General features: G+C 38.4%; 9 protein-coding genes and 1 non-coding gene across 16 annotated transcripts; 6 read left to right on the top strand and 4 right to left on the bottom strand.

Moving 5' to 3' along the window:
- Window positions 1-837: 837 nt before the first annotated feature.
- RGF5 (root meristem growth factor) lies at window positions 838-1,505 on the bottom strand. The gene is made up of 2 exons (NM_001125942.2): window positions 1,128-1,505; window positions 838-1,008 (listed from the first exon to the last, which is right to left on the bottom strand). The coding sequence occupies exons 1-2, from the start codon at window positions 1,242-1,244 to the stop codon at window positions 859-861; spliced, it is 267 nt and encodes an 88-aa protein (NP_001119414.1). The 5' UTR covers window positions 1,245-1,505; the 3' UTR covers window positions 838-858.
- Window positions 1,506-1,653: 148 nt separating this feature from the next.
- On the bottom strand, window positions 1,654-6,970 carry RIN3 (RPM1 interacting protein 3). Of its 2 annotated transcripts, none has more exons than NM_001203586.2 (13): window positions 6,814-6,970; window positions 6,213-6,513; window positions 5,742-5,819; window positions 5,359-5,445; window positions 5,137-5,258; window positions 4,529-4,625; window positions 4,317-4,422; window positions 4,032-4,189; window positions 3,786-3,923; window positions 3,639-3,706; window positions 3,334-3,552; window positions 2,698-3,118; window positions 1,654-2,446 (listed from the first exon to the last, which is right to left on the bottom strand). In NM_001203586.2, exons 2-13 carry the CDS (start codon window positions 6,447-6,449, stop codon window positions 2,390-2,392), a joined length of 1,788 nt encoding a protein of 595 aa, NP_001190515.1. In that variant the 5' UTR covers window positions 6,450-6,513; window positions 6,814-6,970; the 3' UTR covers window positions 1,654-2,389. The 2 variants fall into 2 exon arrangements, with proteins under 2 accessions (NP_001190515.1, NP_568760.1); NM_124524.2 differs by having other exon boundaries at window positions 2,022-2,446; window positions 2,698-3,064; window positions 6,814-6,901.
- Window positions 6,971-7,196: 226 nt separating this feature from the next.
- On the bottom strand, window positions 7,197-8,450 carry AT5G51440 (HSP20-like chaperones superfamily protein). The gene is made up of 2 exons (NM_124523.3): window positions 8,167-8,450; window positions 7,197-8,027 (listed from the first exon to the last, which is right to left on the bottom strand). Exons 1-2 carry the CDS (start codon window positions 8,369-8,371, stop codon window positions 7,600-7,602), a joined length of 633 nt encoding a protein of 210 aa, NP_199957.1. The 5' UTR covers window positions 8,372-8,450; the 3' UTR covers window positions 7,197-7,599.
- Window positions 8,451-8,605: 155 nt separating this feature from the next.
- EYE (conserved oligomeric Golgi complex component-related / COG complex component-like protein) lies at window positions 8,606-12,868 on the top strand. The gene is made up of 10 exons (NM_124522.4): window positions 8,606-9,102; window positions 9,210-9,299; window positions 9,389-9,508; window positions 9,588-9,689; window positions 9,785-10,065; window positions 10,203-10,348; window positions 10,755-10,953; window positions 11,099-11,771; window positions 11,868-12,203; window positions 12,291-12,868. Exons 1-10 carry the CDS (start codon window positions 8,818-8,820, stop codon window positions 12,567-12,569), a joined length of 2,511 nt encoding a protein of 836 aa, NP_199956.1. The 5' UTR covers window positions 8,606-8,817; the 3' UTR covers window positions 12,570-12,868.
- AT5G51420 (long-chain-alcohol O-fatty-acyltransferase family protein / wax synthase family protein) lies at window positions 12,851-14,194 on the top strand (the record flags this gene model as incomplete). Its single annotated transcript, NM_124521.2, has 1 exon — window positions 12,851-14,194. Exon 1 carries the CDS (start codon window positions 12,887-12,889, stop codon window positions 14,192-14,194), a length of 1,308 nt encoding a protein of 435 aa, NP_199955.1. The 5' UTR covers window positions 12,851-12,886.
- A 44-nt stretch (window positions 14,195-14,238) lies between these two features.
- AT5G00645 lies at window positions 14,239-14,609 on the top strand. Of its 2 annotated transcripts, NR_144206.1 has the most exons (2): window positions 14,239-14,422; window positions 14,503-14,609. It is a non-coding gene; the product is annotated as an uncharacterized misc_RNA (transcript). The 2 variants fall into 2 exon arrangements; NR_144207.1 differs by having other exon boundaries at window positions 14,239-14,609.
- A 1,095-nt stretch (window positions 14,610-15,704) lies between these two features.
- AT5G51410 (LUC7 N terminus domain-containing protein) lies at window positions 15,705-19,055 on the top strand. Of its 5 annotated transcripts, none has more exons than NM_001344936.1 (9): window positions 15,705-16,078; window positions 16,212-16,340; window positions 16,423-16,462; window positions 16,638-16,713; window positions 16,797-16,997; window positions 17,180-17,389; window positions 17,487-17,914; window positions 18,018-18,088; window positions 18,227-18,555. In NM_001344936.1, the coding sequence occupies exons 1-7, from the start codon at window positions 16,036-16,038 to the stop codon at window positions 17,790-17,792; spliced, it is 1,005 nt and encodes a 334-aa protein (NP_001331059.1). In that variant the 5' UTR covers window positions 15,705-16,035; the 3' UTR covers window positions 17,793-17,914; window positions 18,018-18,088; window positions 18,227-18,555. The 5 variants fall into 5 exon arrangements, with proteins under 5 accessions (NP_001331059.1, NP_001190514.1, NP_851170.1 ...); NM_001203585.1 differs by having other exon boundaries at window positions 18,220-18,555; NM_124520.3 differs by having other exon boundaries at window positions 15,859-16,078; window positions 18,018-19,055.
- Window positions 19,056-19,428: 373 nt separating this feature from the next.
- On the top strand, window positions 19,429-21,122 carry AT5G51400 (PLAC8 family protein). Its single transcript, NM_124519.4, has 5 exons — window positions 19,429-19,579; window positions 19,656-19,763; window positions 20,015-20,129; window positions 20,237-20,505; window positions 20,599-21,122. Exons 1-5 carry the CDS (start codon window positions 19,577-19,579, stop codon window positions 20,827-20,829), a joined length of 726 nt encoding a protein of 241 aa, NP_568759.1. The 5' UTR covers window positions 19,429-19,576; the 3' UTR covers window positions 20,830-21,122.
- A 26-nt stretch (window positions 21,123-21,148) lies between these two features.
- AT5G51390 (uncharacterized protein) lies at window positions 21,149-21,646 on the top strand. Its single transcript, NM_124518.1, has one exon. The coding sequence runs from the start codon at window positions 21,208-21,210 to the stop codon at window positions 21,547-21,549; it is 342 nt and encodes a 113-aa protein (NP_568758.1). The 5' UTR covers window positions 21,149-21,207; the 3' UTR covers window positions 21,550-21,646.
- Window positions 21,624-23,781, bottom strand: AT5G51380 (RNI-like superfamily protein). Its single transcript, NM_124517.3, has 2 exons — window positions 22,497-23,781; window positions 21,624-22,101 (listed from the first exon to the last, which is right to left on the bottom strand). The coding sequence occupies exons 1-2, from the start codon at window positions 23,666-23,668 to the stop codon at window positions 21,834-21,836; spliced, it is 1,440 nt and encodes a 479-aa protein (NP_199951.1). The 5' UTR covers window positions 23,669-23,781; the 3' UTR covers window positions 21,624-21,833.
- Window positions 23,782-24,331: the final 550 nt, after the last annotated feature.

Genomic DNA, 24,331 nt, shown 5'->3' with positions numbered 1-24,331 from the left:
TTTTGTAAGAAAAAAAATATATATATGGAGATTTGGCTTTTCGAGGAGATGTAAGGTTCGTTCGGTACCAATTGAGGGAAGATTGTAGGTAGGACCATTTCACCAGTTGGATTCTCGACTCATTTTACTTATTTTGAAACTTGTTTATGAAGATATATTATGTTAAATCATATAGTAGTAATTATTGTTTAATAGTAGTAGAGTATAAAAATTGGAAGATCTTTTGGAAATTGAAATTTACCAGTCAGAATCCTCTTGTTTGACGCCGCTGTTTCTGCTCCTCCCTTTGACCATCGTTCATGCCTCAACAACTCCATTTTTTTTAACTTGAATTTCGTTTAGTTTCATGATATTTTTAGACTATAAACTACTAATATCCTAATAGTTTATCAAAGAATACAGTCGTCTTACGTCACATGAATTAAGAACAATATGTTATACGAATTCATTACTATCTATTGAAAGTTACACTCAATTATAGTAGTAGTCTAGTAGCGAATTCATTACATGCATGCACACATTTGCTTTTTTTTTTTTTTGGGCAAAATCACACATTTGCTTACATTTACAAAATTGATAGAGAATGTAAATGAGCCACAATTGGGCTTTTAACCTGTAATGGGCCTAAACCGGCAAGCAAATTCGTGATAGTTTGAGCAGCTATGAATGCGTCTCTTACCCAAAACTTACTCAAAATAGATGGATTTTGTCAGCTAGAAATGAAAACATGAACCTATACTTCAAAAGAATTCCACATTTGGAAACATATTAAGAAAACTGTTAAGGACGTATGTACTCTCTCTCACATACAAAAACACTAAATATGAAGACAAAAAAAAAAAACTAAAGAGAGAGGTTTCAGTTATGGCGTGGAGGCCGAGTGGACGGCTTCGGATAATCTGCAAATAAGAGCGGTGGACGACGATGGTGGTGCTTCAATGGACCCGGCACAAACCGAGAAACTTTAACGGGTTCTTTAGATGTCGAACTAGAGACAACATTTTGATCCTAAGCCACAGAAAAACAAAAAGAAGCCTTAGTTTTGAGAAGGTGATAAACAGATACCGCAAATACGAAGAACATGAAAGTAAATGAAAAGTTGATGAATTGAAATGTGGATCAAGAACCTTGACGAGTGAAAACCGAGACGCTGTAATGTGGACATTGTCGAGGTGACGAGAATCAGAATGATGCAAGAAGAGAAACAAGAGAAGGATCATTGAAGCAACATGGATTGAGCTCATTGGTCACAACAGAAGCAGTCATACAAGGCTCAACGACTAAGAGGATTATGAACCGTTAAAAGACTTAATAGGTAGTAGGAGACTATATAATAAGAGCAAGTTCACGCATAAGTATTTGAATGTAAGAATTAAATCACAGAATAAACAAGTTTTTTATTTAATCAATCCAGATGAATGTGCTGGAAAAGCTCATGGGAAAAGCCAAACATGAGTCAAAAAGAGAGAAAGAAACAACAAAAGGAAAAGGACATATAAACCTCGGTGAAAAACGAGTGATTTACTACTTCTTGTCTCTTACACATCTCATTTGAGACCAATCCCCAAAACTTACCGACTACCACGGTAAATATTCTATTAAGATAATGCAAGCTAGTTTCGGATTGCATTATTATATGAAAAACTTAAAGCACTTTTTGAAGGCAATTGTTTTAATTACCTTAATGGTTTTGTCTGCCTCGAGGATGGTTTGGAGGTTGACGATGACTGTTAACACTACTTTTTGAGCTTTGACACAATCTCCGAGACATCTTGTCTTCAAAAAGTCCTATTGAATTGCTCAATTCCTGCGTGTTTCTAAAACAAATAACACATGTTAGTTCAAAGTAAAAGAGCTTCAAGAACCAAGAACCCAACATCTGGACCAAGAATGTTCCCTCAGAATGTCTTTCCTCTGTTCCAAGAAGCCATGAAACCTGCAAATTCAAGCTAAAGAAACCGGTATAGAGTAGACAGCAGGACCCAGCTTTAAGGAAACGGTTCAGCAATTGAGAAGATCTATTGGATCAATAACAATACATTCTGCTTTTTGTTTTATTGTAAAATTACACGTTCTTATACAAATGGAGGTAGCATCAGTCCTCAGACGTGCATTCCCATAGACTGGTTACCAGCTCCAGAGAATAAAGCCTCCAACATCAGACTGAACAATGCAACTAAATGAGCTTTATTTATCCCACAAGAGCAATGAACAAAATCTACTCTAGAGCCTCTTACTCTTGCAAAGTCTGTTGCAAGAATGCCTCCTATTTACAGCAGACAACGCTTCTAAATGTGTGGTGGTGAGTCAAACTTAAAAGACAAGGATGTTTCCTGATGCGTCTATCTTATCGAATGGAACTGCTAATTACTTTTAGGCAAACCAATTTTCACATCTGGAGAAGATTGTTCACTGTAACAGAAACAGAATTTGTTCTTTGCAGGTCCTGAAAGAAGATTGAATCAATCATCACTTCAATACCCAGCGTGTGCAAACAAATGACAACAAATGGCCATTAAACTCAGAAAAATTGAGCCCATTAATTTCTTAATGAAAATTTTGCTTCACAAATTCATATATACAAATGTTTTCCTTTCATTTGATGCAGGAAACTAACTAAATATCCTAGCAATTCAACCCAGCAAGTAGCTTGCTTGTCAAAGCAGACACATACCAATAAATGCATCTAATATTTACCTGAAAAATTATTTCATCAGGCACATGTGGGAGGACTTCCCTTACTGTCTCGGCCATTGCTAGTATACTCGCCATGTTATTTGCTGCACGGGAGACAGTTCTTAGATGCAGACCACCTGTTCTTCCTCCAGCACCAGGAGGAACATATGTAGATGAAGTCGATGCTTGCGAAGGATTCATTGGCCAGAGACCCCAAGAAGCATCGTCAAGTGTAGTCTGAGCAGAACCTTCCCCTACAGATGCAAGATGCCTCATCATCAATTGAACCTGCCCCAGCCCAACGGATCTGGAGCCTGCAGAGGAACCCACAACATCAACACCCTGATCTGACCATGTTTGCAGCCAGCTTGGATCCACCTCTGAATTCCTATATGGCATGAGAAAAAGGTGAGAACTGCTAATCCCGTTTAAGAAAGCCAGTCTTTAAAAAGAAAATCAATGGGGGCACAAGCTTGGTCCTCACAAAACCAACAATTACTTGCTACCCAAAAGAACCAAGTATAATTAGACAAAATTAGAGAATGCATAGTATTTTAGCTCAGGGATAGGAAACCACAGGAAGTTGATGATCTTGTTATGAACACACTGTTACTTTAATGCACTTAAGAAGAAAACATATGGAACAATGAACCCAACCTCCAAGGATCACTTTCGGTGAAATTTGGCGTCTCAGTTGGAAACATTCCAGTGGTTAGTGCATGCACAGAATTGTTTTGTCTCTCAAATTGACGGGCTAAGTGTTCATCGCTTGAGACTTCTCCTCTGCTAGGATTCGCCTCACTTTCAGTTCTACCAACAAAAAGAGGCTTACGGCAAGTAGGACAAGAGTAAACCTCATTTAAACCTTGATCCAACCTGCCAGAGTCAAAATATCATTATGATTTACAGTTCTCACAGAACCGCAATAGCACAAGGCTGCCAACATAACAGAGCTAGCATACCATGATCGTAGGCAGCCAAGATGAAAAAGGTGGTTGCAGTGAAGTCTTTTAGCCTTAGCCATTGGTTCCTATCATTCATAATGGTTCCAAGATTAGTGAGCTACTAAAAAAAGTAAGGAGACCAATAACTATCAAGCAGAAACTTACCCGACATATAGCACATTCGTCATCATAATCCCGTAGCTCTTCTGAAGTTGCATCAAGAAGAGCTGCATGAAGAGCACCTAAAGCTACTCTCAGTTTGATGTATCCTTTTATTCGTTTCAAAATTGAACTTAGCAAGGCCTGTCAAAATCAAACGGGAACACACAAAGAACTTAACAATTAGGTATGTGCCTATTAAGAAACCAGTAGAGTGGCACTTTTACAAAGAAAGTCAATTAACAGACTTACACGTATGTTGAGAAACAAAACTGCATCCACCAGATGGAAGGCCATTCCATGGAGCCACCAGATGTGCAAATAATGACCGAGGGCCATTACCAAGGTAGCCATGTCTAGGAAGAAACCAAGATTTCGGTTGAGGAGGCCTTTCCATTCCAATAACGAGCCTATTCAATGGGTAAGAGGTCAAGTTAGTAATGTGAACACCAAACAGGACAAAAAATTTCAAATAATGCACGCCTGCAGTCTAACAGAAAACATAATTACAATCATATGCCGAGAAAAAGACAAAACCTGCTGTCATGGAATCATAAAACTTTGATCTCTGGCAATCTGAATTCTTGACTGCTAAGTGGTTGATCCACATATCAAGCAGTTGAAACCCGTGAATCAACAACGCCTGAAAAAAATGATCCATTATGCGATTGATCAACCCTCTATATTTCTAGGTACGGTTACAAAGAAGGGTAACATAAACAATGAATACAACTATCTTACTCAAGTACCTGCAAGGTCTCAAAAGCTATACCGCATGGCTCAAAAAGTAACAGTAAATAGACAGACGAACCAACTGTATTGTATATCATAAGGGAAAGCTTTATCCTGCAAGATTCGACAAAATTAACATCCAGAGACGAACAAGTTCATTCTTCAATCACTAGAACAGAATATGATAATCCAGAGGGTCTGGTGTATGAATTAAAAACTCCCTATTTTCTCCTCATTGAACTGCAGTATAATAAATACGGGAACTCTAGAACACAATATTTTCTCCGCTCACTACAGCATATGCACCCTCAGAACATACTAAAGCCTCTGTTTTATCTTAGCAGAAAATTACACTGCTTTCACTAGAACTATATGCATCATGAAAGTCATGTGCACCATTCAGAGACTTAGGGTTAATTTGTTTTGTCTCCTCTGATATACAACTATACTTTATTTTATTTTAAGAATATATATCTGGTTCCAGAGACAGAAACTAGGAGGAAAACTTTACACTCATATTTTGAAATAGAAGAAGGAAAATAGTGCACTCATATTAAAAAAAAAAAAGGGGTTGAAAAAGCCGCAACTCAAAATTTCACATGATACCAAAGAGTTAAGGAAATACCAGCACAAATCAGTAGAGAGAACCATGAACAGTGCTGAATACACACGAAAGTATGTCCAAGGAGTCGAAGAAGGAGATGCATTCAATCGATCAAGCCGATCTCTAGCCAAAGCTTGAAACATCTACACAACATTTTACTACACATTAGGGTGTCTAGAAAAAAAAATCAGCACTTCCTGATCATAAATCAAGAAAGCCAATTATGCAACCTGTATACCATACCTTTAGAGTACACAGAACAGTCAACCAGATTGTCCATAGGACCCCCTGAAATACTGTTCGTGGAACCACGAATGGCAGAAAAGTGCCCTAAAAACAGGAGTAACCAAGAAGGTTATTAACATGAAAATGGCACACATCTGCAAATAACTTAATTTTATGCAAACAGATCAGATATCCAATCGAATAATGTGGTAGAAATATATGCTCATGTACCATTAATGCTTGTCATTTTAAGTAGGATTTCGTCTTCATCCTTTTTTGCAATATATTCAGTAAAGGAGATAATAGAATATCCCAGATATCATAAAACTATATAAGTGACAGAAATTGTGGGTTGGTTTCCGTTGCACCCTACTGTCTTTCATCAAAGTACAAAAAACTACCTTGTAAATGATGTAATTGGCAAGCCTTTCCACCAGTTTTCTAGTTTCAATGGCATATAGATCTCCAAAAAACAGAGTCTGCAGGGAATATTAAGAGTTATCAGATCCTCACACAATGATTGAAAGACATTTCCCAAAACAGCTAGTCTATTATTACCCTACAAGTATGTGCAGACCCTTAAGGCAACAAATAGCATGGTATTTGGTTTCACGGAAGCCTTATAACTATCGAAAACCAAGAGTTTTTAAATCCTTCAGGTCAGAAATACTTGGTTCTTACACCACAACTCTTAACCCGCAGGTGCAAACTTATAATTCATGTATTTTCTAATAGCCAAACTACGAGCTTTACATTGAATTCCATCTAAAGGAAAGAACCATTCAAAAGATGTATATCTATTCTACGTAAGAATAAAGCTAGCCGACGAATATTGCTTAAACTTAACCTCGGAAGTAAAAGACCACTCTTACCTTGAGAGAAAGAACAAGAAGAATGTAGATATTGAGAACAAAACTTGCCAGCAATGCAATTGTAGTGTGAGAACTCAGAAGAAGCTCAAGGGTATTCTCAGAATTCCCTAAAGAAATGTTCTTGGTGATTATCCCATCAGCTCTAAGTCTATCAAGAGACAACTCCGTCCAGACTTGTAAACCCACAAAGCTCAAAGCTGTTGTTGCCACGGAAATGTGCAAATATGTTATCCCCATTAGAAACTATTATAGCCTTCTCACTCCGAATTAACCCACAGATTCTCATTTAGCATGACGTCCCCTGCATCAACATGATTTTGCATAAGCTAAGCAAACCAAAAGCTTATGTAAGTTAGAGAATTGAGTTAAAAAGTTTCAATTTTTTTATAACGTAGGCCAATCGAAGCAAGTAAAATTCAAAACCATGATCACGAAGTTCATAGGATACTGCAATTGAGAGAGATATGTATTAAATAAGTAAAATTGAAGAAACTGGGAAATTCAATTAACCAAAGGAGAGAGATGAGCTGAAAGATTGAGGTCAATAGAAGAAAATATGAAGATAATGGTGGATTCTGCAGAGAGCGAAATGGATCAAAACCTGAGTTCGCGATTGGAAAATTCTCCTCAGCACCGGCAATTGCGTCCTCTTTTTGTCTCTCTTTCTCGATGGACAAGGAAAAATGAAGAATATAAAATGCGGAAGAAAAAAACTCAAAATAATAAACCATGCGGTAAATAAAAAGTTACTTAAATTTGACGATGCCGACACGAACGAGTTCTATGGTCACCGAAGTGGTTCCAAAGAAGTAAAGCTATAAAGAGCGCGCTTTGCCAAACAGAGGTGAAAAAAAAACGGTAGCAAAATTCTCTAATAGTCTTGTCCCACAACCTTCTTCTGGTTGCTGAGACCTATATCAACATTTCCAGCACATTCAAAATCAGTTACTTGGTATCAATTTGATGTATCATCCCCTTATAAAACCGAGTTTGAACATCGAGAATGAGCATCGAATGTATCGTTGATCATGGCTCTGTCCAGCATGTTTGATAACACCACCATAGTCCATAGGTATAATGATAGAAAATCGTCCTAGCAGACTCTTTTTCTCCATAAATAATATCCAAATAACTTCAACTATATCATAGTTGCTACGATATTCATATCCAGAATCCGATATCAAGAATTTGGGAAACAAAATCCGAACCTATGATATGAAAGTAGTCAAACGTACATAGATCATTGATGTAACGAAAAAAGTCAAAATCCCGAACACATAGGACCGTGGGAAATGTCATTCTCCTTGATTCACCAAAGGACACCTTAAAGTTCACAAATTCACTCACTTACTTCCATTCCATCTCAAACAATCCAAAATAAAACACTCTAGTCAACGTTTATGTGACGAATATTGTTACGCTCATCCTCTTTAATCTTTGGAATCACCACTTTCAACACACCATTCTTCATTTCCGCCTTAATCTCATCAGTCTTGTATACTTTCTCCGGTAACTCAATCCTACTCGTAAACCTCCGTCCATCTCCAGAAACATCTTCTCCCTCCTCTGTTTCCCCTTCTCCTCTAATCACCAATGTGTTCTGTTCCAAAGCCAATTTCACATCCTCTCTGCTTAGTCCCGGCATATCTATCCTTAGATGCAACGCGTCGTCTTTCTCTTTCACGTTCCAACCACGTCTAACTCCAGAAGCTCCCATTCCACGAGTAGCTGATACCAAAGGGATTTCGCTTACCTGGTCCATGAAATTCAGCATCTGGCTCAAGCTTCTCGTTGGAGTAAACGGATCGAGTATATCTGTTTGAAAAAACAACCAAATTTTCAGATTCAACAGATCTCCAAAACAAAGTTAGATGTACTCTATACATAAATCACTAAACATGTATCAAATTGGGAAAATCTATAGCGAAATTGGACGGAGGAACCATGGATTTACGTGAGAAGAAATCGCCGCCGTGGCGAGAAACATGTCGGTTTGAGTGATGGTTCCTATCGACACCGTCTTCATAGTTTCTGGCGGCGTTGGTATTGAAGAGGCGAGATGAAGCAGCCACCGGACGAACGGCTCTTAAGGCGCGAGGGACGGCGACGGTGGAAGAAGAGAGAAGTCTCCTGAGAGCTAAAGCCGATGATGACGCCATTTTTGGAAAGAGAAGAAGCTTAGAATTAGCAAGTGATTAATTATTTTCAAGCTCGATGAGATATTTTTTATACTCTTTGAACGAAAAAAAAGCTGTTAGAGAAAGGTTTATATAGAACAGAGAGTAGAAGAAGCTGCTAGAGGCTAGAGAGTCGCTTAAGGATGGTTCTAGAACTGCGTGGTCTCCAAGTAAAATAAAGAAAAATAAAGAAAAAGAAAGAAGAAAACTTTTTCCGTGACGGCCCATCACTTTGGGGCCCAGATTTGTAAATTTATCTTCCGTTTACTTTGGTTTGGTTTTAAAGTCGAATTTGAAAGTCGGTTTAGATCGATTTGGTTTAGTTTCTTCTTCAGTGTATCTGCGAAATCAGAGGATCTTCTTCTCTTCAACATCATCATCGTCGAAGCTGAAGAGAATCTAAGGTAAATCGGGTGATCGGATCAAGGATGATGCTGGATCTAGGTCCATTCTCAGATGAGAAGTTCGATGCGAAGCGATGGGTTAACTCGTCGTGCCAGGCGCGTCACCCACAGGATTCACTCGAGAAACATCTTGTGGATCTGGAAATGAAGCTTCAGATTGCCTCCGAGGAGATCGGAGCTTCTCTTGAAGAGCAGAGCGGTGGTGCTCTCCTCCGTGTTCCTCGTGCCACACGAGACGTGTTGCGTCTCCGTGATGATGCTGTGTCTCTGCGTGGTTCTGTTGCTGGAATCCTCCAGAAGCTCAAGAAGGTACGCATTTGTGCTGATTCCTGAGATTTTGTTTGGATCTCTTCTCGAAAATTAGATTATATCAAATTCCTGAAACTTGTGCTCTTATCGAATTCGGTACTCTGCAGGCAGAGGGTTCTTCAGCAGATTGTATAGCTGCGCTTGCTAGAGTGGACAATGTCAAACAGAGAATGGAGGCTGCCTACAAAACACTACAGGTTAGTATTCATAGTGATTTTGTGATCCATTATGTGGACACTTGGGGGTAGATCTGCAATTGATTCTCTTCTTTTTGGTATATGTACAGGATGCTGCAGGGTTAACTCAGTTAAGCTCGACGGTTGAGGATGTATTTGCTAGTGGCGATCTTCCTCGTGCTGCAGAAACTCTTGCTAGCATGCGAAATTGCCTGTCTGCTGTTGGAGAGGTAGTTTTATGTCAGCTTCAGTACTCTGAGGATTTAAGTCTTTTTCCGTCACCACTTAAAGTCCAATTTTTGTCAACAGGTTGCAGAATTTGCTAATGTGAGAAAGCAACTAGAGGTATTGGAAGATAGGCTGGAGGCGATGGTGCAGCCACGTCTTACTGATGCATTAACATATCACAAGGTTGGAACCTGTATATCTAGAGAACCCAACTACTTTAGGTTGTAATGTCTCTGTTGCCATTATTGGACTGAAAAGCCTTTCCCCAAATTTGGCAGGTTGATGTCGCCCAAGATTTGCGAGTAATTCTCATCCGGATTGGGAGATTCAAGTCTCTGGAGTTGCAATATTCAAAAGTCCGTCTAAAGCCGATTAAACAACTCTGGGAAGATTTTGACACAAAGCAAAGGGCAAACAAGCTTGCCAATGAGAGAAGTGAAAGTCAAAGGTTGTCTAGCGGCGATGAGTTTCAGTCGACATCATCTCAGACATCATTTGCCAGTTGGCTGACAAGCTTTTACGACGAGTTGCTACTCTATCTTGAGCAAGAGTGGAAATGGTAAATGTTTTACTTTTATTTACAGTAAACTGTATATATTTTCCGGGCCCTTCCAGTGACAGTATGTCAGATCTTTAGGTGATTGCAGCTTTAAGTATCAATCACTGTTGTACGTTTTTGCTTTCATGATTGTTTAGGTGTATGGTTGCCTTCCCTGATGACTACATGACTCTCGTCCCAAAGCTGTTGGTTGAGACCATGGGAGTACTGGGGGCTAGTTTTGTTTCTCGTCTTAACCTTGCAACTGGAGATGCTGTTCCTGAAACAAAAGCACTCGCCAAAGGTTAGATATGATGTCAGTACAGTTTGATTATTAGGTTTCCTTCTTAGTCTAGTCTTTTTACCCAGCTGAATTGGGATTGCGTTGCTTCTTTAGTGGTTCTACTCTACCATCCTCATGTTTGGGTAGATAGATGTAAGAAGAGTATCACTTTTTTCTGCCTTTACATGAGCTAAAGTTTTTGGCTGTTCTTGTTAAGTTTGTAATTTTTGTGCATAGTGGCCGATGTCATGAATCTGTCAATATGCAAGAGAGACTTGCAGGAAGTTTGAACAACAACTTATTTGTTACATTTTTCATTTAGTCACTGGAAATTTTCCAGACAATGCACGATTATCTTCAATTGACTTATATCTGTATTTTGTGTATTTAGGAGAATACTGACAATTCTGATGTTTTCCTTGAACAGGTGTGATGGATCTATTATCTGGAGACTTGCCCAAGGGTATTAATATTCAGACCAAGCATCTTGAGGCTCTGATTGAACTGCACAACGTAACTGGTTCCTTTGCAAGAAATATTCAGCACCTGTTTGCGGAATCTGAACTTAGGATCTTAATAGATACGCTGAAGGCCGTGTACTCACCCTTTGAATCGTTTAAGCAAAAGTAAGTTTTCATGTTGTGTACTTCTCTTCCCCCATGTCTTGTATCCATTTCTAGTATTTATGGATTGTCCCATTTTTTTGATGAAACTTTTTTGGGTCGTGGTTCTTCAAGGCTGTTTGTGACATAAGGTTTGATCATGCTTTAGGTATGGGAAGATGGAACGTGCTATTTTATCCTCTGAGATTGCAGTGGTGGATCTGAGAGGGGCTGTTACTCGTGGTGTTGGGGCTCAAGGAATTGAACTCAGTGAAACAGTGCGTAGGATGGAAGAGTCTATTCCCCAAGTTGTTGTTCTTCTTGAAGCTGCAGTTGAAAGGTGTATTGGCTTTACTGGAGGGTCAGAGGCAGACGAGCTGATACTTGCATTAGATGACATAATGTTGCAGTATATCTCTATGCTTCAAGAAACACTCAAATCTTTGAGAGTTGTGTGTGGAGTGGATGGTACAGGTGATGGAGTTGGCTCAAAGAAAGATGCAAGTGCAGAGAAAAGGGAGAGCTCTCGCAAGATGGATTTGACTTCAAATGAGGAATGGTCCATTGTTCAAGGAGCACTTCAAATTCTTACTGTAGCTGATTGTCTCACGAGCAGGTCTTCTGTCTTTGAAGCCTCTTTGAGAGCAACTCTAGCTAGACTAAACTCCAGCTTGTCTATTTCATTATTTGGCACAAATTTGGATCACAACCTATCACATTTGAAAAGTGAACAAACTGCTGGAGATTTGTCTATGGCTGGACGAGCTTCCATGGATGTGGCAGCTATTCGGTTGGTTGATGTTCCGGAGAAGGCTCACAAACTATTAAACCTATTGGAGCAGGTAGTGAAAACCTGTAGGCTTGATTTACAAAGTTTCTGAATTAACTATTTGATATTTCATGCGTATCGATTCCCTTTTCCCTTTGATTTTTTGCAGTCCAAAGATCCACGATTCCACGCACTGCCTTTGGCGTCTCAGAGAGTTGCTGCATTTGCCGACACAGTCAATGAACTTGTCTATGACGTCCTTATATCAAAAGTCAGGCAACGTCTAGGGGAAGTATCTCGCCTACCAATCTGGTCTTCCGTCGAGGAACAAACTGCTTTTCCTCTACCAAATTTCAGCTCATACCCGCAGTCTTATGTTACAAGTGTTGGAGAATATCTCCTTACTTTGCCGCAGCAGCTTGAGCCTCTAGCTGAAGGCATCTCAACCAACGGCGATTCAAACAACGAGGATGCACAATTCTTTGCAACCGAATGGATGTTCAAGGTAAGTCTAATTTAAGCTTTTGTCAAACCGAATCGCAATAAGCTAAGACCTTAACCACTAAGTGTTTTTTTTTTAATAAAACAACAGGTAGCAGAAGGAGCAACCGCTCTGTACATGGACCAATTGAGAGGAATCCAATACATTTCAGACCGAGGAGCACAACAACTCTCTGTAGATATTGAGTACTTGAGCAATGTGCTTTCGGCTCTGTCCATGCCAATTCCGCCAGTTCTTGCAACTTTTCAGACGTGTTTGGCTACACCGAGAGGTGAGCTCAAAGATGTGATGAAATCAGAAGCTGGTAATGAACTCGACTGCCCTACAGCTAATCTTGTTTGTAAGATGCGTCGTATCAGTTTCGATTAGTCTCAAATCTACTTGGGTTTCGATAAGACTTTGCTAACAAATCGGCTCGTCCATTGTCATATTGTATTACAGCATTGTCTAATGTTTTAGTTACGTAGTTTTTTCGTGTTTTTTATTGTTTAGAAAATAGTTTGTTACTTAAATAAAATGTACTCGTGACAAGCCGTTTTAGTTAAGACCAAATCATAGATGAAATGGCTTCCACTAACATTGCGTGAGAGGAAGAGGCAAAACTGGTTCCTTGGTCCGAATCTTCTAACAATGTGTAGCTGTCATAACAAAGTCAAGAAAGACAAAAAAAAAAAAAGATCGGATAGATGGAGGAAGAACTCAAGAACTTGATCAAGGTTTCGGTTTCTGTAATAATCTCCATATCTTACTGTTACTACGTACCAACCAGAATCAAACCTGGTATCTTTAGATTTCTCTCTGTTCTTCCAATTTGTGCTCTGTTTCGTGTTCTTCCTCTGTTTTTCGCCTCTGTTCACCTCTCTGGTTACACAGCGCTTTTCATCTCATGGCTCGCCAATTTCAAACTCATACTCTTCTCCTTCAATCAAGGCCCACTTTTTCCACTTCCCTCAAATCTCACCCGATTCATCTGCTTCGCTTGCTTCCCCATCAAGCTTCAACAAAACCCTAAGCGCCGAGACTATTTCTTCCAATGGGAATACCCCATTGAAGTTTTGTTTAGTAACCAATTCGTGACTAAAGTTGTAATCTTGAGTGTAGTGTTACATATGTATAATCACATACAACATATATATCCCATTGTGCTATTTGTTCTCTATCCACTCCATCTATACTTGGTACTTGAGATTCTCTTAAAGCTCTTCAACGCTTTCTTCTCTATAGCTCTTGATTGCGAACTCGAGCCACAGCTGAATGAACCATACTTGGCCTATTCTCTTCGAGACTTCTGGGGTCACTGGTGGACACTCATGCTCCCGACGATCCTCCTGCCAGACGTCTACGCTAGGATGCGGCGAATCACTGAAGGGAAAATGAACTCCGAGAATGCTCTGTACTTGGGAGTTTTTGTCACATTCCTTGTCTCCGGTGCACTTCACGAGTTTCTCTTCTTCTATATAACTCGTGAGCGGCCTACTGGAGAGGTTACTCTGTTCTTCGTGTTACATGGGGTTTGCATTGTGGCGTACGACGCCAGGTTAAAGAAGAAGATTGCGCGGTGGATAGGGTTTGAATTTTGCCCGTGTTTGATATTACAAGTGATGGTTATGGGGTTTGTCGTTGTGACTGCTGGTTGGTTGTTTTTCCCTCCTCTTGTCAGGACCGGCAAGATTCAGAGATTCGCTAACGAAGCCTTGCTCTTCATTGGTTTCGTGCGCAACTTGTTTAACGAATCCTTGTTCTTCATGCGTAAGTTTTTTAACGAAGCCTTGTTCTTCACTGGTTTCGTCATGCGCAAGTTGTTTAACGGAGCCTTGTTTTTCATTGGTTTCGTCAAGCTCAAGTTGTTTAACGAATCCTCCTTGTTCTTCATCATGCGCAAGTTGTTTAACGAAGCCATGTTCTTCATTGGTTTCGTCATACGCAAGTTGTTTAACGAAGCCATGTTCTTCATTGGTTTCGTCAAGCTCAAGTTGTTTACTTTTGGCTGGTGATAAATTGCTAAATCATGATATAAGGGATTTAAGTGTTTCTGTAGCTCGATTATCATATCATCTCTCTCTGTTTCAAAACAATTGTGGCTTTACAATTTCAATGTGATTTATTTATTTATATAAGTTTACTAGTTTACCCTTGAATGGTAAAAAGATTTCTTATTTTGTGTGAGATGCAAAACGAAGGCTCTAAATGGCCTTTGAATTCAGCTGAATTCAACGGTAAAGGTAAGCATCTCACCTTCTACAATATGAAAAGCAAAGATAATAAGCCCTTCTTACAATCTAGGGATGTGTTAAAAAACCAGAGATGAACAAGGCTTCGTTAAACAACTCGCGCATGATGAAGAACAAGGATTCACTATGTTATCGCGTCAAGGTTCTTGCTGCTACTGTATGATTTATGTGTCACAAAGCTTAAACATGTTTTTTTTTTTTTTGCTAATATCATTTTTATTTGGAATGCATGTTCTCTTTTGGTGTATGCAACTATGTAAAGAACACATCAAAATACTCATTGGTCCTTGCTAAAGGTTTAGAGACGTTCCAATGGCTCTTTGTTTTAGGGAATGCAAGGTGATCACGTATACATATGTGAAATAAGAGTTAAAACGAGTAATGTATCTTGTTCTTGTTTTCACACAAATACTAAGTCATTGGAACAGAGCATTCTCCGTACGTCTTTAGTACATTTAATTAAGGGTTTGTTTGACAAGTCTTTAGTACATTGATTTTTCTAGCTAGTAAAGTCTATACGATTATGGAAACGTTTTGAAGTCACTATAATATTCAAAACAAAACGTTCCCATAGTCACAAAGTTTAGGACGGGTGATGATTAGTAGGCATGTCCATTTTAAGACGGGTTGAATTTCGTGAACTTTTATTCCGAAGTCAATTCTTAGCCAAACTAGTTAACTTTTACGCGTTTCAAAATCAACCTTTATCCAAATTAGTGATAGTTTGAAAAGTGAATTTAACTACAAATGTTTTATGAATTCATTTTGTAACCTATCTTCAGTCAAATTAGTGAATATTTATTTATTTTGCCAAAGTCAACTCTTAGCTTAATTAATGAATACTTGAAAAGTAAATTTGGCTACATTTTCATACAATTTTTTTATGGCTACATGAATTTAACCCAATCTGAATTCCATCTCGTAACATGAAATTTTCATTTCGTTATGGCCATTAATGGTGACATAGACCGCACCCAAAACCGTACCGCAACAGTGCTGTAACAGTATCAAAATCTTTACATATACATATGTATCTATATATTTTCGTTACTATTTGAACCGCACCGCACTTCTCCTGCACCGCAAAACGCAGCCACCATTCAAATCAATAGGTATCAAAAATAATTCAGGTTGTGTTTTTTACTATTCGGATTGCCCGTTTCTGATTTTTATTCGCTAGTATCTGTTCTAATATCTGAAATAAATGTATTTAGCGATCAATATTTTTCTTTCCCCTATAATATAAATCAATATTTTTGTTTTCTAAAATAATAAAACTTAAATTTGTGATTGCCTTATGTCTATGAATTTATTAAAAATTTAATTTCGTTAAGTGTTTTGTTTTTTCGTGATATTATTTTTTAGTTCAACTTTTTCTTGATATGATTATTCATTATTTATATAGGGAATAGAGTTTTTTATTTTTTATTTTGCAATCATAGAGTTTTACCATAGACGAACGCCTTTTATTCGTCGTGGCGAACGAAACCCTAATCATCACTTCTCCACTTTTGTTCGTCATCCTCTTCAAAATTTCTTCAATTTGATTCTGCAATTTCCTTTATCTCTCTCTGGATTAAGTTTCAATTTCTTCTTAGCCCGCCATGGATGCTCAGCGAGCTCTGTTGGACGAACTAATGGGCGCAGGTGAGAATAATCGAGTACCAAAATCTATTTTCAATTTAATCCTCGAAATTGAGCTCTCCAAAGCTTTAATTTCTGTATCCATGTTAAGAATTGAGCGAATTTTTGTTGAAATTGCTCTCGATTTTGTTTGCAGCTCGTAATCTGACAGACGAAGAGAGAAGAGGGTTCAAGGAGGTTAAGTGGGACGATAGAGAAGTATGTGCATTCTATATGGTTCGATTTTGTCCTCATGACCTCTTTGTTAACACGAAAAGCGATCTTGGTTAGTCTCACTATTTGTATCTACTTGCTTTTTTGTATGATGCTTTTCTTTAGCTTATCTTAAGCTTCATTGTTGTTTTCAGGAGCATGCTCGAGAATTCATGATCCAAAGTTGAAAGAAAGGTTACGCTTTATTGAGATCTTCTTCATTATATTTATTTGATTTGTTACAAATCTGAATCGATTCGTGTGAGATGTGGCTATCTTGCATGTTTATCTGTAGAGGTTAAGACTAAGCTTACCTTAGAATGTCATTTTACGCATTTATGTGAATGAGTTTTGATTATTTCTGTTTCAGCTTCGAGAACTCTCCGAGGCATGATTCCTATGTGCCTAAATTCGAGGCTGAGCTTGCACAGTTTTGCGAGAAGTTGGTGTGTAATGCTTGTCATACTTTTTTTTTTCTTTTCTTTAGAGTTTGATTCTTCTCTATGCTAAGATTTGGAATTGGTTACAGGTGAATGATCTTGATAGGAAAGTTAGGCGTGGGCGAGAACGTCTTGCACAAGAAGTTGAACCGGTTCCACCACCTTCTCTATCAGCAGAGAAAGCTGAACAATTGTCTGTCTTGGAGGAGAAAGTTAAGAACCTTTTGGAACAAGTGGAAGCACTTGGTGAAGAAGGCAAAGTGGATGAAGCTGAAGCGCTAATGAGGAAGGTACTATTTGTTTACCATTCTCTAAAAAAAGAAGACTTTTGAAGTCTTAACAAATCATACTGAAACTTGAAATATGGTGTTCTGCTTGATTCCTCCGTATTTGCAGTTATACCTTATGTGTCACCTTTATTATGATCATAAATTTAGTACATTGAGTGCTTATCATTTGGAAACTCTGGTAGGTGGAAGGGCTAAATGCTGAGAAGACAGTGTTGTTACAACGACCAACTGACAAGGTACTCGCGATGGCTCAGGAGAAGAAGATGGCATTGTGTGAGGTTTGTGGTTCATTTCTTGTGGCTAATGATGCAGTAGAAAGAACACAGTCTCATGTCACTGGAAAGCAACATGTTGGCTATGGCTTGGTTCGGGATTTTATTGCTGAACAAAAAGTAAGTCTCAGAACTAATACTTGAATCTTGTTTCATTTGAGCTGTCATTCCTTATAAAATGGGGATAGTGATGCTTTGTTTACTTTTTCTATTCTAGGCTGCTAAAGATAAAGGAAAGGAAGAAGAAAGACTAGTAAGAGGAAAAGAAGCAGATGATAAGAGGAAACCAAGGGAGAAGGAAAGCGAGAGTAAGAGGAGTGGTTCTAGTGATAGAGAAAGATATCGTGATCGAGACCGAAACAGAGATGGTGACAGACACAGAGACCGTGGTAGAGATTATAGAAAGCCTTATGACAGGAGATCGAGGAGTGGGAGAGAGGACCGAGATCGAAGCAGGTCACGATCTCCTCATGGAAGGTCTGGTCACAGAAGGGTGTCGAGAAGCCCCATTCGCCAATACTAGTTTGAGACCCTCGTGGAAGGTCTGGTCACGAAAGGGTGTTGAGAAGCACCATTTGCCAGTACTAGTTTGAGATAAGGTGTTGTCACTATGTCTTGGGGCCAGGAACTTTGCAAATTAATGAGGTAGACAATGTGATACCCCCTTTGGTTTCATAAGCATGTGTTGTCTTTTGGAACTTCCTTGTTAAAATTTATGGATAAAATTTGTCTTTCTACCGGATCACAGCTATTCTAAGAGTTTGAGACCTTACCGATTCTCCTTCATCGGTTATTTGTTAAGAGGTCAAAAGCGTTGAGGTAGGTATTACCCGTAAAACTTTTACATTTTCATTGTATTTCTCGATACTTGAGATGCTATAGCGTCATTTTATTTTATTTTTGTCTTTTGGTACACCATTTCAAGTTTGATATACCTTTCTGATTTAAAGAATACAGAATCGGGATTGTTGGGATCGAATGACACGAATCTATTTGAGGTAACAAATATACAACAGAAGTCATCCTTAATAGAAGTTTTGGGTTTTGAATTTGGTTTATTTTCTTCGAGTTCTCTGTCTGCACTTAGGTGTATACACAGAAGGAATGATAATCTTTGGCTTTGGGGTTAGGTATAACTGTTGCATTTCTTGGAATCTAGCCTTCAATGGATTGGTCTGCATGATATCTGATTTCTATCGGGTAAACTCACTCCGTTGTTTATGAACTTTTAATAATCTTTTCCAAACTCCAAGGCTAGAGCATTATAGTAAAACAGTAGGTAAGGTATTCTCTGGTGGGAGCAAGAACTGTTTTGGTGGTCTGTGTTGAGGTTCCAAGAACAGCTGTGTTGTTGGTCTACCACAAAGCCGGATGGCGTCTTTGTAATCCTGGCTTAAATCCTGATCTAAACATTTACAACTTTGTCTTTTTTTTTTTTTTTTTTTTTGCCGATTTCTCCTCTACAGTCTATTTGATTCAAACAAGAGCTCAGCATATGAAACCATTGTTTCGGGGCTCCTGGTTTGCAGCTATAGATAAGCTTCTTTTATATGGCAAACTTGTAAGAATGACGCAACATTTGTCAAAATAAAAGTTGTTGATGAGAGTTGAAGAGCATGCAATAGTTGGATATGAAGAGCATGCAATAGTTGGATACCAATGATAATCTTTGACGGTTTCGTTGGGATCAGATTAAAAAAGTTCACGTTTTTTGTAGCCCAATTTTCTAATGCATTGATCAGCGGGTTAACAACCATTTATTCAATGAAACTTTATCGTTTTGGCATATATATACAAAAAAAAACTTTAAATCATTTAACTAAAATTGAATTTCTTACACTAACAGTTCAAATCTGGCCAAAACCATCAAATCTGCAAACAGAACCACTTGTACGTGGAGGGATAAAACGAAAATTAGTTGTTTGGCGTACTTACACATAATTTTGAATCGTGCCTATAATGACATGAGGTTAACTAAAATTTGAATTTCTTACCATACCAATTTAACTCCGGCTAAAACTATCAAATCGGAAAACAATGTGAAAGAAGTCAACAAATTTTAATTATGGAAATTTCTTCTGCAGTTAAACGTCATCGTTTTACATAATGCGTAGCTTAATTAATGAGTTGAGTGAGTCAACGGAAGAGAAGAAGACCAAATTAGTCTTAAACTCGTTTAGGTAACAGTTTGGTTTAAAGCACAGAAACAGCCCTTCAATAAGTTTCAATGTCATAAAACCAAAAAAAAAAAAAATAGTGAAGACGACGAACCTTTGAGGACACTCTTCGGTTTCTCCAATCCTTCATATGGTTCGTAAAGATCTCTTTTTCTCTCTTTTTCTCCATTTTTCAATTCAATTTTGGCTGATCTAATTTTGGATTTCAGATGTCGGACGGAGGAGCACCGTCGAGATACGTGAAGTTGACGAAGGAACAAGCTCCGGTCGATGAGATTCATCCCGGTGAACTCAATCAGCCCATTGAAGTTTCTCATGTATGTCTGTCTCTTTTCCTCTACTGATCTAATTTCACAATTACGCTTCCCAATTTTCGATTTCACCTGTTCACGATTCAATCGAAAATGTCAGTGATTTGTGAATTAGATCCGTGATTCTTCTTCTTCAAATGATCAATTTTGATTTGTGGTTGTGTCAATTTGACTGATTTGTGACTCTCAGATCAGAGTCTCTAGATTTCCCAATTCGATCTATGAAATTTTCTGATTCTGTGTAAACTCCTCCGCAGCTAGCTGTTCACAAATGCAATGAGTGTGGCCAACCTTTGCCTGAGAATTTTGAAGCTCCTGCTGATGAGCCCTGGACTACCGGAATATTCGGCTGCACTGAGGACATGAATAGTTGTAAGTTCTATCTAAACGTTTCCACAGATCTGTATAATAAATCCATCATCAAGTGATTGATCTTTCGGTTTTGATTCGCTTCTCATGTCTTTATACGCTCTTTACAGTTTGGCTGGGACTTTTCTGCCCAAGTGTTCTATTTGGACGTGTCTATGAAACTCTGAGTGATGAGGAAACCTCGTGGAAGAAAGCATGTATTTGCCATTCCATTGTAGTAGAAGGCGGTCTTACTGCTGCATCGATGCTTGCTTGTGTTCCCGGTATTGATCCGCATACTTCTTTACTTATATGGGAAGGTTTGTTGTTTGTTTGGTGGATGTGTGGGATATACACTGGAAATGTCCGTCAAACTCTACAAAGGAAATATCATCTTCAGGTAAGCAAAGTCTTCATTAACATCTAAAATCGATCAAACTGCGAAAAAAGAATCTGAAAATGTGTTTTTTGGTTTTGGTTTTGATGGAAACAGAATGCTCCATGTGATCCATGTATGGTGCATTGTTGCCTTCACTTTTGTGCGGTTTGTCAAGAGCACCGTGAGATGAAGAATCGTCTTTCGGATAACTTTGTGATGCCTATGACTGTTATCAACCCACCACCGGTTCAAGAGATGAGTGCTTCTGGTGACAGAGACCAACACCACCACAACTCTGTTCCGGTTTCACACCATAGCTCTGATCTTGAGATGAGGCCATTGTAGTCCTCAATGGTTCCCCATCAGATTCAAGGTTTTGTTTTGCCTGAATCTAACTTTATATATGTAAACCGATTTGGTTTGTTTCAAACTCATATAGATAGATTCGGATTCTGGTTTTCCTTGTGTAATCATGATTTATCATTATCTCAAAATTAAGATTTTCTATGCCTAAAATATCTGATTTGCATTATTTCTATAGGTAGATAAATTTCTCCTTTTTGGATAAATATGAATCTTTGAAAAAATCGCAACACGTTTTGCATTATATAATTCTTATATATCTAGTCCTATTAAAATAACAAAATACCAAACTTTTTCTTATAAGTAACGATAACTACGAAATTAGGTATACAAGTCTCTGCCCTACGTTTTATTGATTAGATGATACAAAGGACCACTTCATCCCCAGAGAAGATGATCGGAGGAAAGATTCCTGAATCACGAGTTTCTGCATCACTACCATGTTTTCAGGCGAGTGCTGAAGGGTTAAGTCGACGGAAGAGCTTAGCTGAAGCCGGGAAGAGAGATATCTTCTATGGAGAAGATGACGTGGCAGACTTGATGTTTAGAGAAGAGGAAGTGGAACAAGACACGGTCATGAGAGCTTATAGAAGTAACGAAGCTATGAAATCTATCCAAGATACGAGACGAAGACAAAGAAGGTTCTTTTGTTTTGAATGTTTTGACTTTCTCAAACTTTTTTTCTCTAGAGATCGAAACTAATAACCCTAACAACAAACAATGTTTCTTGTATTTCTTTATCTTGTAAATTCTTTAGATTGAAATTGATACTATATGGACGACAGACAAGAGTTTCATTATTATACATAACAATAGAACATTGCAGTACATAAGAGGTTTGAACATTGACTACAAATTTGGCAGATTTTACAACAGAGTAATAATGCCCGTACAATAAGAAGAGTTTGTGTGTATAAGAATTTTCAGGGCACATGAGATGCGAGGACTTACATTACATTATATAACATTATGTTCAATGTAGAACATCATCTCTTCTTGAAGAATTTGCTACCTCTCTTACCAATTCCGGTACCTTCAAGACTGGATGAGAGATGAGACCTTGTGTCCGGTCTCCACGTTAGTTCTTTGAGAAGGGAGAACAAAGACGAGAGTGCGGCTGAAATTTCGCTGTCTTTTATGTTCTTACATGATACTACTCTCATGCTCTCAAGCTCTTCCCAGTGTAGAATTACTGACTCTAAACCGCTTGTTGTTAGGATTGAGCATCCTTCCAAAGATAAAAACCGCACCCTCCTGCAAGAAACAAAGATGATCAAAACAACAACACCAAGTTTAAGTTTTTACGATATAGTTCTGTTAAAGAACACATTAGTTTCTCAGAGAAGCTGCATTCCACTTTTTTGGCAGTTAAATGATGCGATCATGATGTGAAAAGACCTAAGAGTAACAATAGAAAACGATGGCTTCTGCTCTTTTAAGTAACCATAGTTTATGTATCAAACACACAAATCAAAGCAAAAACAGTCGATGCCTTTCATCATCCATATTAACAACTTCAGTCATCATAGCATGGAATTATGTCTTTTGCTAACTATATCATGTGGAACACCAACACCAAGTTTAAGTGTTTATGATACAGTTCAGTTAAAGTGAAACATGTATAGGGAAGCTATCTAAAGCCAAGTTACCTGAAAGCTTTAGCCAAGCTGAAAGAATCATCATCCAATCCCCAACAATCCTGAATATTAACCTTAGTTACTCCATCACACACCTTAAACAACGCTCTCATCCCCTCCTTGTCATTCAAACAACACCTCCTGAGTTGCAAACTCTCCAGAGCTGGACAAGATCCCAGCAACTTTCCCGGTCCAGGACTAGAATCTATCTTTCTACAAGACGAAATCAACAAAGTCTTCAAACTCTCAAAATACGAAAGCGCAGCTATCCAACCATCATCCATTCTATGATCACAAATACTCAGCTCCTCAAGCACTTCACAACATTGCCCAATTGCTTTAATCCCATCAAAACTACCTTCACAACCACTAAGCTCAAGCTTCACCAATCTCTTACACCCTTGTGCTAAAATCGTCAAACCAATATCAGAAACCGATGAACTATACAATCCATCAACACTTCCAACCAATCTCAATCCCCTCAGATTCTCACAAGCAGCAATACCACGCAAGAGATTATCGCTACACTTATGCAACTCTAACTCCTGCAAATCCGAACAATCCTCAGCTAAACTCAGCAATCCCAATTCAGTAGCATTAATCACTACAAGCTTAATCAAATCAAAACTCCCTCTTCCTAAAACCCTAAGCCCTTTATCAACCATTTCATTATCCAACAGACTCTCCTCAACAAAATTCAAATTCAACGACGAATCGGTTGATACATGAAACGAAATCGACGTATGACATAGCAAAATCCCTGAATTGCTCGACGGATTGAAACACGCGTTAACCAAATCAACACTCGTAAGCTTAGGAAACCTCGAAACAAGCCTCCCAGACAATAAAAATTCCCAATCAAAAACCTTCATACTCCGTAAACGCCGTCCCTGAACACTCAACCACCGTTTACACACGAGTGAAACATCTTCGTTCTGAGATTCAGGAAGCTTCTCAAGGATCTTGAGAAGAAGAGAATCTGACAACGAAAGAGTTCGATCGACGTCGGAGAAATCAGAAGATAGGGATTTAAACCTGGATCTTGGTGATTGAGCTTGAATAACGGCGGAGACTGCTTGCTTAAACGACGTCGTCTGATGGTTTAACCATGTACCGGTCCAGCTCGAACGTCGTCTTCTCAGAGGCGATTTAGGACTCGTCGGCATTTTCTCCCTAAACGTCATCGTTTTCGATTTCTTCTTCACGTTGGATCTATCTCTCTCGCTGGTTTGATTTAGCGGCGGATTACGAACTGTTCTAACGGATACATTGAAAGAGATGGAGAGAGAGAGAGAGAGACATAACGAAAGAGAAAAAGAGAGTGTTTCGAATTTTTTATTAATTTGTTTTTTGGGCTAAAATAAAAGAAAATGGGAATCACGGTGGGATTTTTAAGTTGACTTTTGACTTAGAATGAGACAAAGATAGTGTTGTGCACATCTCTTAAATTGTGTAAAATGGTCTACTACTATACTTTACCCTTAAAACATTGAATTATGTTGTTAATTATTAAATTAGGATTAGCTTAATATGCGGATTTAAGATAAGAAAAATATTAATTGATTTTTTTCTTTACAAAAATTTAATTTGTATATTTATGATAATTACATTACACCTATTTTAGATAATATCACACTTCGGTAAGGCAACGTGTGGGAATTAGAAAAGGACAATATACAGTATTCGTAGATCGTGGGTATTATTATTAACAAACAAACCTTTTAAAATGTGTAAATTATATGCATAGAAGTCTTACATTCGGAGATCCCAAAAAGAAATGGGAGAATTTTCAATGCGGCATTGGAAGTCACTTTCCATTCGATAATGCAGTTTGCATCAACGGGGCA

This window comes from Arabidopsis thaliana, chromosome 5 (genome assembly GCF_000001735.4).
Source record: "Arabidopsis thaliana chromosome 5, partial sequence".
Taxonomy (NCBI): Eukaryota; Viridiplantae; Streptophyta; class Magnoliopsida; order Brassicales; family Brassicaceae; genus Arabidopsis; species Arabidopsis thaliana.
This window is presented reverse-complemented; position numbering and strand designations above follow the sequence as displayed.